General features: G+C 33.3%; 1 protein-coding gene across 1 annotated transcript; it reads right to left on the bottom strand.

Moving 5' to 3' along the window:
- Positions 1 to 1,314: 1,314 nt before the first annotated feature.
- Positions 1,315 to 11,267, bottom strand: LOC131931469 (uncharacterized). The gene is made up of 9 exons (XM_059288280.1): positions 11,174 to 11,267; positions 6,407 to 7,340; positions 5,588 to 5,718; positions 4,914 to 4,992; positions 4,174 to 4,278; positions 3,633 to 3,802; positions 3,184 to 3,283; positions 2,107 to 2,212; positions 1,315 to 1,598 (listed from the first exon to the last, which is right to left on the bottom strand). Exons 2-9 carry the CDS (start codon positions 7,322 to 7,324, stop codon positions 1,450 to 1,452), a joined length of 1,758 nt encoding a protein of 585 aa, XP_059144263.1. The 5' UTR covers positions 7,325 to 7,340; positions 11,174 to 11,267; the 3' UTR covers positions 1,315 to 1,449.
- Positions 11,268 to 14,384: the final 3,117 nt, after the last annotated feature.

Below are 14,384 nucleotides of genomic sequence, written 5' to 3'. Positions count from 1 at the left end.
TGTCTTCATATGCCGAGGTTACAGAATCAAGTGAACTCTACTTCACTTGCACCATAGACCGTCAGGTTTGAAAAGGAAACGTTTAGGCTAAAATTGAAATCAATGACGCATAACCAACTGAAACGTAATGCTTAATTGTGTTTGGACATATCATGTCCAACATTACAATAAGGAACATAGATGACGAAACAACAACTAAAACGTGGTTTTAGCCGCCTGTATCATACATGTCAATACAATTCAAATGTACTTTTTAGTTTTCATTTGTTTTTATAGAGCCTGTCAGCCGCACACAATTGAGAAAAAGAGACAGAACGCGTTATAGAGAGAAAAGATAAATGAGTATATCATCAAATTCAAATGTCGCAGTTACATTAAAACATCATCGCTATAGAAAACAAATAACCCGTATGTTTCTTTGTACATTTATTTATTAATGAACATAATCTTCTTGTAACAAATCCTACACAAAACATTTCTCAGACACTTTAATTGTATGCGTCATATGTTTCCCTTTATGATGTTTTAACGAAGATTTTCCCCATTAAGGATAAATCAATTGCTGATAGATCTTGTTTTTTAGTTTGACTTAGATTTAAAGATAAAAAATGTGGGCGAAGGATTTAGTATCGATCGACTACTTGTTTGTTTCATATTTTATTTGATGGCTGTATGTTTTGAACAGCCCACTAGCATACACATATTGTATGTGATGGCTGTATGTTTTGAACAGCCCACTAGCATACACATATTGTATGTGATGGCTGTATGTTTTGAACAGCCCACTAGCATATACATATTGTATGTGATGGCTGTATGTTTTGAACAGCCCAAACCCGACCCACGCTTGTATGTGAACACGACAACAACCGCTAGCATACACATATTGTACTCTGAAGTGTTGTACTGAACCAAGTAATTTTATTTTAAAACAAACAATGCATTTTATAAATATTAAAAAAAACATACATCTGTTTTGACAAAGAAAAAAATAATGAGTGATATTTTCAACACACTTGTTATTAATATAAGTTAATGTAAATATTTTCCTAAAAATTGTTGGAACTTTTAGCTGTAATTTTTTTTTTAATTTAAAAAGATTTATAAAGTAAATCAATATACTTTCAGGACTAATTTTCTAAATATTCTCTTTTAGTCGTTTCGGTAACTAGCTTTGTTTTCCGGGTCCGGGCTGTTAGCCTAGAGCCCAGTTATATATATATATATATATATATATATATATATATATATATATATATATATATATATATATATATATATATAAATCAAGGTACTAGTGACAAAACTGGCTGTTTCGGGGAGATTAAGAAAACAAATTAGAAAAAAAAAGTTCGAAAATAGAAATAAAGTGTTATTGAATATAGGTACTAATCAGCAACCTTTTTTTGGCAGTAAATTTAAGATCTAAATCATTTAAGGTTGATGTCATCACAAATCTTCCAGCAGATGAGATTTTCCCGCCTTCTGTACGGCTTCCATTACCCTCTTCAGCAGGACTGCTTCGATGTTCGTCCTGTTCTTGTTTTCGGAGAACGAGTTGAATGTTACACCATTTTTGTGCTCGAAAACATGGAAAGCTGGAAAAAAAATTAAAACTGTTAAAAGCTGAAAACAATTATATAAAATATTTGAAAAGCCGAAATCAAATATCAAACATATGAAAACCTGAAGAAAGAGAATAAAAAATGCCATTATATGTAGGTTTTATTATTTTAAATAACATGTTTTATCTTTAAAATATGTAAGGTTAATATGTAAATGAGCAACTAAGCGCATACGTGAATTGATTTGTATATATATATATATATATATATATATATATATATATATATATATATATATATATATATATATATATGTATATAACCTACTGATATTTAGTAAGAGTTAATTATTAGCCTCCTCTATATTATTATAACAAACTAAACATTAGCCTTCCCTGTAATCGTATAACGAACCAATCGCTAACCTCTTTATATTAGTATAACGAACTAGCTTTTAGACACCCTTATAATCGTATAACGACCTATATTAGTATAATGATATTACCAATTTGACTTCCCTATAATCGTTTAACAAACTAACCGTTAGCTTCCTCTATTTTAATCCATGTGGTAGGACGTCGATCATTCAAGACTCTCTGAAAACCTTCGTGCCAGACAGGATGACAGATGCCAAAGTAACATCCAACCTGGGGAATATTTACATATATATATATATATATATATATATATATATATATATATATATATATATATATATATATATATAGATATATATATATACATATATATATATATATATATATATATATATATATATATATATATATATATATATATATATATATATTTATATGTATATATAAATACATATATATATATATATATATATATATATATATATATATATATATATATATATTCATGTATATATATACATATAATGCTTTTTACGTTAGTATTGCATGCGAACTATATACGACCATGTATTAGTAATATTGGTAATTGATATTTGTGTTGTTTAAATTACTTTAAATACTACTTAGGGTACTGGCAGGTAAGAAAAATAGAAATAGTATGACTAAAATGTTTCAAAAATACGTTCACATAGATAGAGAACCTTAATTTAGTAGATTAATTTAAACTTGTTTATTTAACTATGTGTGTTTTTATAGCATTGCTTTTTTCTGGGATAGTGGGAATAACTTCATTGTTAGGTACATTGGCTAGAATTAGATTTAGATTATGTCTACTACTCGAATGGTAGCATACGTGTTTTAAGTTTTGGTCGAATAGATTGTCTAAACTTAATTCTAATTTACAGGCATAAAAGTCTACTTTGTATACATATTGCCTAACTCATTTGTAGGATGTTCCGTCTAATATTACAATTAAGAACGAAGAAGATGAAGAAGTTTGTCATGATCTAGTGATATAAACAATAGTTAATGTTTCGTTTGAAGTGTACTAACTAATGTCCAAATATGCTCAAAATATTGTTAAAGGCGCTTGCTTAATGTAGATACTACCTCGGTTCATTTATGTCTGTTCGTTACTAAATTAAAATTGTAATTAAAACAACATTCACAAGGGCATTGCTCTGGTCAGTTAAGTTAGTCTTAGAATGTCTGAAGATATAAGAAAAAATAAACTCCTCTACCTGTAGTCTGGTGTCAATATGAAAACTTTCTGGGAATCTCTCGTAGAGCTTGTAGTACATGTAGCAGGAATTGAATCCCCAATGCTCATCACGGTAAGTCCTGTATGGTCAGGGGATTCAAACAAACATGTATCAGCCATGTCTCATTAAAACAATTAGTGTAAAGATCAATGTTAAACTAATTTACTTTAATTCGTAAATTACGTTTTTCATTCTTTACAATGAATTAAAGTTCCCCTTCTTACTCTTACGGTCCGTAGGGCAAGCGAATTAAAGTTTACCAGTTTCTGACACTTTGGCTTATGAAATTATTTTTTTCTATCACCACTATGACCTGTCGCCTTTACGTCACCTAACGTGAGTTAGGTACCCATCAGAACTGGGTGGACTCAGGTTCTGAAGTATTGAGCTCATTACTTCTACAGTGAACACATTTCTGTACAACTTACTTAAAAGATTCCAGAACTTTCGCCAGGTAAAGTGCTTTAGGTTTGGAGACGATCACACCGTTGTTGATCATCCTAGGCCAGGTGTCCACCTGCTGCCAATCATAAGTCCCACTGGTCGGGTACCTTCTTTGTTCTACAGACAGGGGCTTGACCCAGATGACGTCATTGTCCTTGAACGGAAGTTAATAAATATATTTGCAATGGTGGAATTATCGGTTATATTGATAAAACGTTAAATGTACAAGCCCTATTTAACTGTATTGTCAAATAAAAGATGAGGCTCGTTAGCTGGGGACAGCCACTCTTCAATGAGACACAACTCCAAAATCAAACAACTGCTGCCTTGTAGTATGTTCTTGGTTGTACAAAGGCTATGGAAGCTAATCCAAAAAAGAAAAGCAGGCTGAAATCGGAGTCAATGGCCTCAATGGCGCCTAACTAGTTTACACGTATACTTAATTAAGTTGGAGGGAATCCCTTTCATGACTAAAATTAAGAACGAAGAAGAAGAAATAAAAGAATTCAAATAAACAGGACAAACATTGTATATTCCCCCGTGTTTATAGAGGATCAGAACACGTAGTATGTCTGTCTTGTGGGTTATATCGTTGACATTCTGCTGAAACACAGAATCTGGTCGGTCGACCTGAAATATAATGTATAGTATAAAATACATTACTTAGTAACTAGAAATTGTGCTACTTGCATTTTCTCAAAATAACATTTGTATTGTATTTTATAGTTACATCCGTATTTTGTATGTTATAAAAGTTAAAATATTTAAATGTAATACGTGATTCGAGATTAAACTAAAGACAGTTTGAAACATTTGGTTGTTTTTTTAAATATATTGTATATGTATTTGTGTTATAAAATATGTATATTCTGTACTCTTGAGTTTTATATTGTAAAAGCTGACATTGAAATTCGTTAAAAATTATTTTAAAAAATCAATTTGATAGACATATACACTCTGACTAAACAAATTTAAAAAAACAAGTCCACGATTTTTAACACAAAATTATTATAACACAATTTAAAATGTGTTATTGAAAGCAACAACATGATGACATTTAATAAATTAATGTACATTCTAATATATAACATGAAGCGACACAATCGATAAAGAATTATTGAATATAAAGGGCAATGTCTTTTAACTATTAACTGTAAAATATTAAACATAACTGGACACGAACCTGTGTATGATGTGTTATTAAAACAAAAATCCGGAAACGATATGTAAACTAAACTTACATACATAAACATGACTAAACTTACGTAAACAAACGTGACGTTTTCTTTTTTTAGCCGGTCCCAAAATGTTCCGGAAGGTTCTGTGTTACCATACACGTACACTCTGTGGGGTGGGGGAGGGGGGTGACATACACTTTGGTTAGTGTCGAAGTTTTTGTGGTTCAAATGAGAATATTTTTAAAAATCACCATACTTTTAAAGATACATACACATTCAAGCCACCTGTCTAAATCTCGTCATGCACGCATGCACATACACATACACTCAAACAAACATACACACGAATAAGTATACACACATGCATGCATAAGACATGTCACTTAGCACAAACATATTTAAAACCAATATAACCCTACACACATAAAAATCCACATTTCACACACACACACAAACACGTGTATTGAACCCCTACAAAAATCTAAATGTCACAAACACATTAAAAAACTCATCACTAACACATACAAACCAATCTTGACCAAAACATATAAAAATTCACATTTCACAAAAACAAGAACTCAACTGTAAAAAAATCAAATACAACCTACTTCTCACAAACACATTAAAAAAAACACATTTCACAAACATTAAAACTACTCACCTGTAAAAACACACAAAAATCAACTTGTCACAAACACATACTAAACGAACATTTCACAGACGCACGTACTCAACTGTGAAAAGCACCTACAAGTACTCACCTTTCAAACCGAGCTAAATACAAAGCCGATAGAACACTGACATATTTCTCAAAGTGCCACTGGACAGCAGAATCAGGGTTAGGGTTTAGGAAGATCACGTGATTGATGAGTGGTACCAACTTTGATGAGTCCTAGGAATGAAAGCTAAGAGTTATAAACTTGATTGTTTTTTCTCGAAAATAACCTTGAAAATATTCTTTCTTTTAAGGAGCCTAATTTAAAGCAGGTTTAAAAAAAGAGTTAACTCTATATTTATACGAGAATATTTTACATGTAGTAAAAAATAAATATGCATAGATTTTTTTAAAAGCTTAAAGGTAATTTATACTGTTCAAAACACAATAAGACCAATCTCGATATACCACGAAAGGACCTTTTGTATATGAAGGGCTCAGTGGAAAAAGTACTTAAGTTACATTTTTTCAAAAATGAGTTAAGACCGGTATATTATGTGAATACCTGCCCTTAACCATCCCTGTAAATTTGGGCCATGGAAAAAGTACAGAAGTAGCTTAATTCGAATACTATACAACAGCTGTTATGGTATTTCGGCTTCAATTTAAAAACTTTGCACTCATTTTTCTCAAAACTCTCAAAATACACTTAAGTACTTTTTCCAATGAGCCCTTCATATACACATATATTTACCCATATTTTTAAGTAGGCCTACATCTCTAAATCGTGTGTAAATTTTGTCACTGATAGCAATATACATACCCATATAAATATATATATATATATATATATATATATATATATATATATATATATATATATATATATATATAAATTAAATACAGTAATTATCAATAAACTTACAACACTGTGTTCAGTTGGAGCATAGTTTAACCATCTCAAATAAGCACAGAAAGATGTTGAGCAGTTTAAAATCTTCTCTGGGTAAAACGGCCCGGGCAACACAACACAAGGTGACAACTCGTTTTCAAACCGTTCCTCAGTTAAGCACTCATGTTTTTTACTTAAGACTTTGTTTTTAAATCGTTTGATATCGGATGGTTTTTTCCCATCAATTCCTTGTTTAACAAACACTATCATATCTTCACTGCTAGAACTACCCTGTTTTTGATAAGTGAAATATTTCCCAGTCTTCCATGTGTCAGGGACTTGCGTCAACACGGCCCTCTCACCTACATAGACGCCCCCAACTTTGTTTGATGCCATTTGTTCCAGAGCAAAGTCCACGGCGTCCATTGTGCTACAGTTGATTGGTCGGTCTATTTTCTTTAAGACTAAATTTGCCAAAGATTGTTGTAGATCTGGGAACCAAGAATGATAGTAGCTCCAATCCGTCTTGGGTAAAGTGTTATGGTAGAAGAATATTTGAAACGGTTCTAAAATTCTGACGATACTGAGAAACACCAAGTAATCTGCAAAGGTGAAAACTTTATCCCCGCACCAAACGTAATGAGCTGTTGTAGGAATCTCTCCAGGGTTAAACTGTTTCATTTGAGGACCACTGAGAATATATCTAGGGTCTATCTCTTCGCTTTGAGGATCACTGGTTCCATCGTTTGTTTCATCACTGGATTCATCACCAATTTCATCGCTGGATACATAAAACTTCTGAACGACTTTTGTTCTGGAGATTGAAGGTTCACGTAGTTTAGCTATACCTTTACCGTCTTTTAAATAATGTTTACTCCTTCCAAGGAAAAGCATAACACCGATCAAAACTATTGTTATCCCAAAAAGAAACTTGAAGCTTTGTATCATCATTTCTTTCCCTTTTTGTCTAGAAATGGAAAAAAGCACTACATCTTACATGTTATTTCTTTATTTAAAAATCTGATCATTGTCTGCACAATATAAACAATGATTTTTTATATTAACAATTTTTCACCTTCAAACTGAATTGATTAGCTTTAAAAAAATTACATATACTTTTTTTTAAGCAAAGACAGAGAATCGAAACAACGAGCTAAACAATAAACAACTGTTTGACTACATATATGTTGTTTTTTATGGTCAATGATGGTCTCTCTCTTTCTCTCTCTCTCTCTTTTTAAATTGACAAAAGTGAAAAGATGTGTGTGAATAAATACTTACAGTATTAAAATAATATATCATCAAAGCACAAACACTACAAAGCGTATGCCTTCAGATACGCACGGAAAACAACAGAGACGATTGAGGGTGATCTAGCGCAAAATTCGTGTCACACATCTGCTGCCGTTTTACGGCTTCTTTCTATCCACAATAACACAGTCAGATTACACCGTGTTTAAAACAGTTAAATGTGTTTTATAAGGAGCAGTTTCTTGATAAGTTATCTGATACAACGTCTTCATGCGGGGGAGTGTATGATTAATAACTCCGGAATAACCGAGTTAGATTTTTACAAGCTTTTATTTAACTCACTTCCTCTGTCGACAGTCTGTCGTCAGACGTCAGTCGCCAGTCTGTCTAGATCGAAAAGGCTGGGCGAAATTGCAGGCACTGCTGACTGACAGATACGGTTCATAGTTGGAACGTGGGTCAAGACATGAAGACAATGCATCGTGACATTAAATTTGACTTAATTGGATGCCTAATTAATTTTTTATGAATTAATTAAAATGTTGACCAAAGTAGTAGGCATTTCTATCCAACTACTCCACACGTGTCATCACGTTCAATAGCGCGTCATCACGTTCAATAGGCGCACAATGTTTTTTAGTCATGAAACACTATTGTAAATAAAAACATGTAAAGAACTAAAAAAAAGTTCATAAAAAAAACGTTTTTATAACAAACTTGTATGTAATAATGCACAAAAAAAGTAGAAAATAAATTATAGACTACTATTTAAATAACTGTAAAGAAAAGCGTTTGTTTTTATGCTTAGAATTGTGTTTAACTTAAATTGATTAAGAATGTCTATTCGGTAATATTAATTATTATCTAATATTAACATTTTTCGGGCAAACGGCCTTCGGGCAAGTGGCTTTCGGGCATTCGTCGCATTCGGGCAAGTGTCCATTCGAGCATTTGTCCCATTCGGGCAAGTGTCCATTCGGGCATTTGTCCCATTCGGGCAAGTGTCCATTCGGGCATTTGTCCCATTCGGGCAATTGTCCATTCGGGAAAACGTCCGGCTCCCATAGAAAACATAGTGCAAAAAATGTAAATTGCTATCTTGTAAATGAATTTCTGACGATCCAGATTTGGGATGAATAAGTGTTTTACTCAAATCAATAAATACTCAATAAATTTCAAGTGATAAATGTTTAATCATTTATTTTTTATTTTAACATATTTTTGCTTACCATCGCATAACGTACTGTTATTTTGCAAAATAAACATTATTTGATAAAATAATTCAATTTCCTCATTATTTATGCTCTATACACACCACCGCCCACCTTGTAAGATTTATTTTTCAAAAAAAGCTTTCACAAAATTAATTCAAGCAACGAAGGGTTAAGACTGATCGATTGATTTTGTTTTCGTCTAAAGTGTAACAGATGTAAAAACACTTTAATGTATCATTAAAGGTATTTAACTACCTTGTTTTTGTCTTTCTGTTGTTTCTGACTAGATGATCGTTTAATCAATATCAATTCAACACACGCCTTGTCTTATACCAACATGAACAGCTAACTCGATATGTCATTTGTTATACATTCCAGACACCGCAACGTGTTATATAAAGACAGTGACATACTACACAATGGTTATCGAACAATATTAGTCAGTGTTTCTTCCAGACTTTTTTTCTCCGGGGGGCGGGGGGTCACTTGATATTTTCGGGGCGTGGGAAATCAAAATTTCCCTGGGGGGGGGGGGGAGGGTGGACACTGATTAAAGTATATTTTCTATATAAATTCCATTTCTTTCGAGGGGGGGGTGGGCGGTAGACTTTTTTCGCGGTGAGGCCCCTCCCCCCCCCCCCGAGAGATGCCTGGAAGAAACTCTTTTAGTTATTTATAATTAGAGTAGGCCTACGCTTTATGACTTGCTAGGGTCGAGCCGGGTACTGGGCGGTGGGGTACGAGTTCACCCTGTGTTCAGTGGGGTGGAAGATAAGCCTGGTGAGAACCGAAGGACAGAAGCTACCGATACACGGTAATGAAACCGATTCTCCAAGCCAGTTAGTCTTAGCCGTGTTGAGGCCTGCCTGGCTAATAAGACAACTCCTGTACCGATGATGTCTGTAATGAAAGCCTATGCGACAGATGAAGTAGAGTTTATATAGTTTATTTTACCTGATAAAAAAATAGATTGAGCTCAAATGAATGCCCAACCATCTCCACATTACTAAAGTCTAGTAATATTCATATAGGTTGTCTAAATAATATCCAAATTAATTGAAACAATGAACTTAACTGAAAATGTTCCTTTTAATTTAAGTTAAAAAATAATGTTAGTTATGGTATGGAAAATATTTGTTAATTATAGTGCTTGCATTGTGTTAAACATATTAAAAATAAGAACATAGGAAAAAAATCCAGAAACACTTTTAAAAAATGTCGTGGCTTTAAAAAAAAACATTAGTTGATCTACAGTGCTGGTGGGACAGAAATACTAGCCTGGGTAGACAATATGGGTAAACCAAAACCTCACAGTATCATAAGTACGTATTTTTAACTCATTGCACCTGACGTAATCTCATAGCACAAAACGTGACCTCACACCACATTGACTTTACCTTACACCACATTGACTTGACCTCACACCATATTGACTGGACCTCACAACACATTGACTTGTCCTCACAACCTCACACCATATTGACTTGACCTCACATCACATTGATTTGACCTAACACCACATTGACTTGACCTTACACAACATTGACTTGACCTCACACCACATTGGCTTGACCTAACATCACATTGACTTGACCCCACACAACATTGTCTTGACCTCACATTACACCACACGAAGACTTCGTAGCGCCCGTCTTAACCGCGTAGAGCAACCAACACAATATTTCACAGCATGTAGCAAAGGACGGTAACAATAGAATTACTTAAGCGGAAATAGTGAACTTTTTTAAAAATACATTTTTTTAAAAACATTAATGTTTTCACAATTAAAGAACAGAAAAAAAAGTACAGCTTACAATTAAAACCTTAGCAAAAGAAAGCTTCGAAAAGACACCTGGAAGTCGGAACACTCTTTTTTTATTTCCCCCACAAAACCACCCCGACGGTTGTATACTGGGTAAAAGATTAGCGTGTCTCTTAAAGTTGTTGAACACAGCGGGTGACTGGCGTTTAGATCTGTCTTTATCGTGAGGCCTTCCGTATTGCCGTAATCTATGGCTCAAAATATTGAAACACATTGTGTTGAATTTTTTTTTTTAATCATTACACGCCGACAAATTTTACATTCATATATATATATATATATATATATATATATATATATATATATATATATATATATATATATATATATATATATATATATATATATATATATATATATTGTATTTATACATATACACAGACATACGCCTAGGCCTAGGCATAGGCACTGGTCCTGGCCCTGGACATGGACATGGACACAGACAATACTATTTTGATTTATTTTTTGTTTAGTTTTTTGAAAAAAAGTATTTTAATCTAACCTACAACTGACCTGTATCATTACGTTCTTGCGTTAGTTGCTTGTTGTTTGATTATAATCGTGTCGACATATTACGAGCAAGCATTACACACGAACACAATTTAACCTTCTACGCCACTGTTATGATTGAACTTACGACATAGGAGCTATTGTTTCATCATACTCTGGCGTATGGACATGAGTATCAAGGGACGCAACTTCAATAATTCTTGCGAGCTGGACTGACAGAGTTTGTCCCCCTCTTGATCTAAACACTACCATCTGACCAGTAGTTGAACTAGAACAAAACAATACCCACTCCCCTACAATGTGTATACAATATATGCATTATTCACGAGTTACATTTGTGTAAAATATTGTCAAAATCCAAAATGTCGTTGGCCACATTTTCGGGAGACTTGTTTTCCGAATACTATTTGTCGAATCCTGTGAGCGGGTTACCTAACCAGTAAAATGTCATCATCATCATTATTTTTCCTTTGTTGCCCTTGGGGAGCGGAGGGATGATGTTACACTTTACCAGTGGACTCGATTTTGGGCTGCTCCCGTTATCTGTGCCCACGTGAGCCCAGGTCCTTTGCATCTTCCTCAACCGTTCTTCCCCACGATCTCTTTGGCCGATTAACTTTACTTTATCCCTGGGGGTGCCAGTCCATAGCAATTTATGCAATATTTCCTTCTTCCCTTTTTAGGGTGTTACCTATCCATCCACATTTACGGGCCTTGATATTCTTCTCTATTGGCTGCTGTTTTATATTTTGCCACAGGTCTTTGTTTTGTATTTTGTCTGGCCATCTTATTTTAAGTATATGTCGTAAGCAATCATTTGTAAACGACTGTAGCCTATCGGTTTTTTCTACTCAGGGACCTTTAGAACGTTGATTTTTGCGAAAATCTCGTTTTTTAGTTTTGCACAATTTCAATAATTTCTCTATACTTCGTATAGGAGAAATTTTAAAGCTGTTAGAACCGCATTCTTGGGAAAGGGTATTGATTGTACGACAACACGCCGTAAAAAGGATACACACAGTTGCACAATAAAACAAAGACGTTTAGTAGCTTCAGCTTTGTATTGATCAGAAATACTTTTTCTTATGTTAAACATTTAAAAATCGATCATACAGTCCAATGCTGAGAGCTAGGTGTTCTTTTTCTTTTAAAATTACAGTAAAGAGATATTATTATAAACCTTTTAAAACATTTTAGCACATGCACTAATTTCATAAAAAATAAAATAATCAAGCTTAAAATATCCTCTTACTTAGAATGTCTATAAACGCTAATCAGTTTCTCATTCGGTGACGGTTTAGACGATTGGACGTAGAGCTGACTCGATTTCGTTAAAATATTGTTCAGGACAGCAGATGTACCCTACATCATCTGATTCAGCAGGTCATTATGATACGTTTTAGAAAGTTTATTAATATTGCTACAACGTGGCAATTTTTAATTGTTAGATGCTGACACGATTTTACTAGTACGGCCTATATAGTTTCTTTCAGGCATTCAGTTCCGAAGACGTAGAGGATGGAGGCATTTCAATTTCTGGTGGACGTGGAGGGAGCGAGGTAGGGCAAGGTCCGAGGGGGGGGGGGGGAGGATGAGGGATGTAGATACCCCTCCATCCAGGACAGATGGCTGAAAGAATCAATAAGGCAGCGTTCGATAAGTTGTCTCCAGTTAACAGAAAAACAAAGAAATTAAAAGGGTTTAGTTATATTAAAATCGGATATCCCATATGTTACAGATTGAAAAATAATATATATTTGGAAGATATATATATATATATGTGTATATATATATATATATATATATATATATATATATATATATATATATGAATATATATATATATATATATATATATATATATATATATATATATATATATATATATATATATATATATATATATATACAAGATAAATAGCCCGTTAGAGAGACATACAACAGGCGCTATAGTGATAGTGTTCTCTGTTGCTCTGAAACTAAACCAAGACCAAAAAACGGATTTTAATCTATGATCGACAACAGGAAATCGTTTACTGAAGGGTGATAAAAGGCAAAACAAACTTGTCACAAGCACATACACTCACAGAGACACACATACACACACGCATACACACACAAACACTTATATACATACACACATTAAAACTAACGTACGCACGCATTCGCATGCACGAGCGTTGTATTTTCGATAAAGAGTAACCCAGTGTTTACGTCAGTTTAAATTGAATACGAAAGCAGATATCTTACTAAAGGCTCTCGTTAATCCATCACAATAAAGCCACCATTGGCCAGTAATTTGTTGCTTGTTTTCAAAAGTCAATTCCTTGTAAGGTCTAGTGTTTATTAAAGTAACATTTTTTTTTATTCGCATCATATATTACATTAATATTTATATTTCTAAATTTATATTTATTAATGCATATTATTGTTCAACTTCAAAGTAAGATATCAAAAATCCAAGGTAAAAGTTTTTTCTTTACGTTTAGTTCATTATAAATATATATATATATATATATATATATATATATATATATATATGTGTGTGTGTGTGTGTGTGTGTTGTGTTGGTGTGTGAGTTTAGAGTCCACAAGCCCACAATGAAAAGAAAATGATTAAGTCTCTATTTCATATATGTACATACAAACTATTGATATATTTGAGACCAATCTACAGTAGTAAATAAAACAGTAAAAGTTAATGACATTGTTTTTGTGTCATATGGATCGGATCTAATGTTGTAAAAATCCCAAACTGTGACCAAACTGAAACGAACAAAACCCCACTCCAAGCAAAAAGAATGTAGCAAACTACAAATTATCAGACAGAGGATTAGTCCGTGTTATTGATAGGTTGTGTCCCATAATGGCACAGATGTGTCAATGTAGGATGTGTTAACCGTACATCACAATACATTTTTCCCCGTATCTTTCTAGCACAGAGAAAGTACTTCATCAGACTGAATTGTTTCTATTTAACAGTAAAGTAAGTGTTTCTATTTTTTTACTTTCTCATTTACGAAGTAGACTATAGAGGAAGTTTTGTTGTCGTGCGAAAAATAGAAATCGATTTATTCACAAATGTCGACGTTTTACGCCCCCCCCCCCTCCCCCCGGGTTGGAAAAACATAATTTTGCAATGATCTCCTTTTGTCTCTGTGTGTATGTATGTGTGTGTGTGTGTCTGTGAACACGATAACTTGGGTACCGTTACA

This window comes from Physella acuta, unplaced genomic scaffold (genome assembly GCF_028476545.2).
Source record: "Physella acuta isolate Inbredline_101_S28 unplaced genomic scaffold, ASM2847654v3 ptg001976l, whole genome shotgun sequence".
In the NCBI taxonomy this organism is placed as follows: domain Eukaryota; kingdom Metazoa; phylum Mollusca; class Gastropoda; family Physidae; genus Physella; species Physella acuta.
The sequence above is the reverse complement of the archived record's forward strand: the minus strand, read 5'-3'. Positions and strand labels throughout refer to the sequence as shown.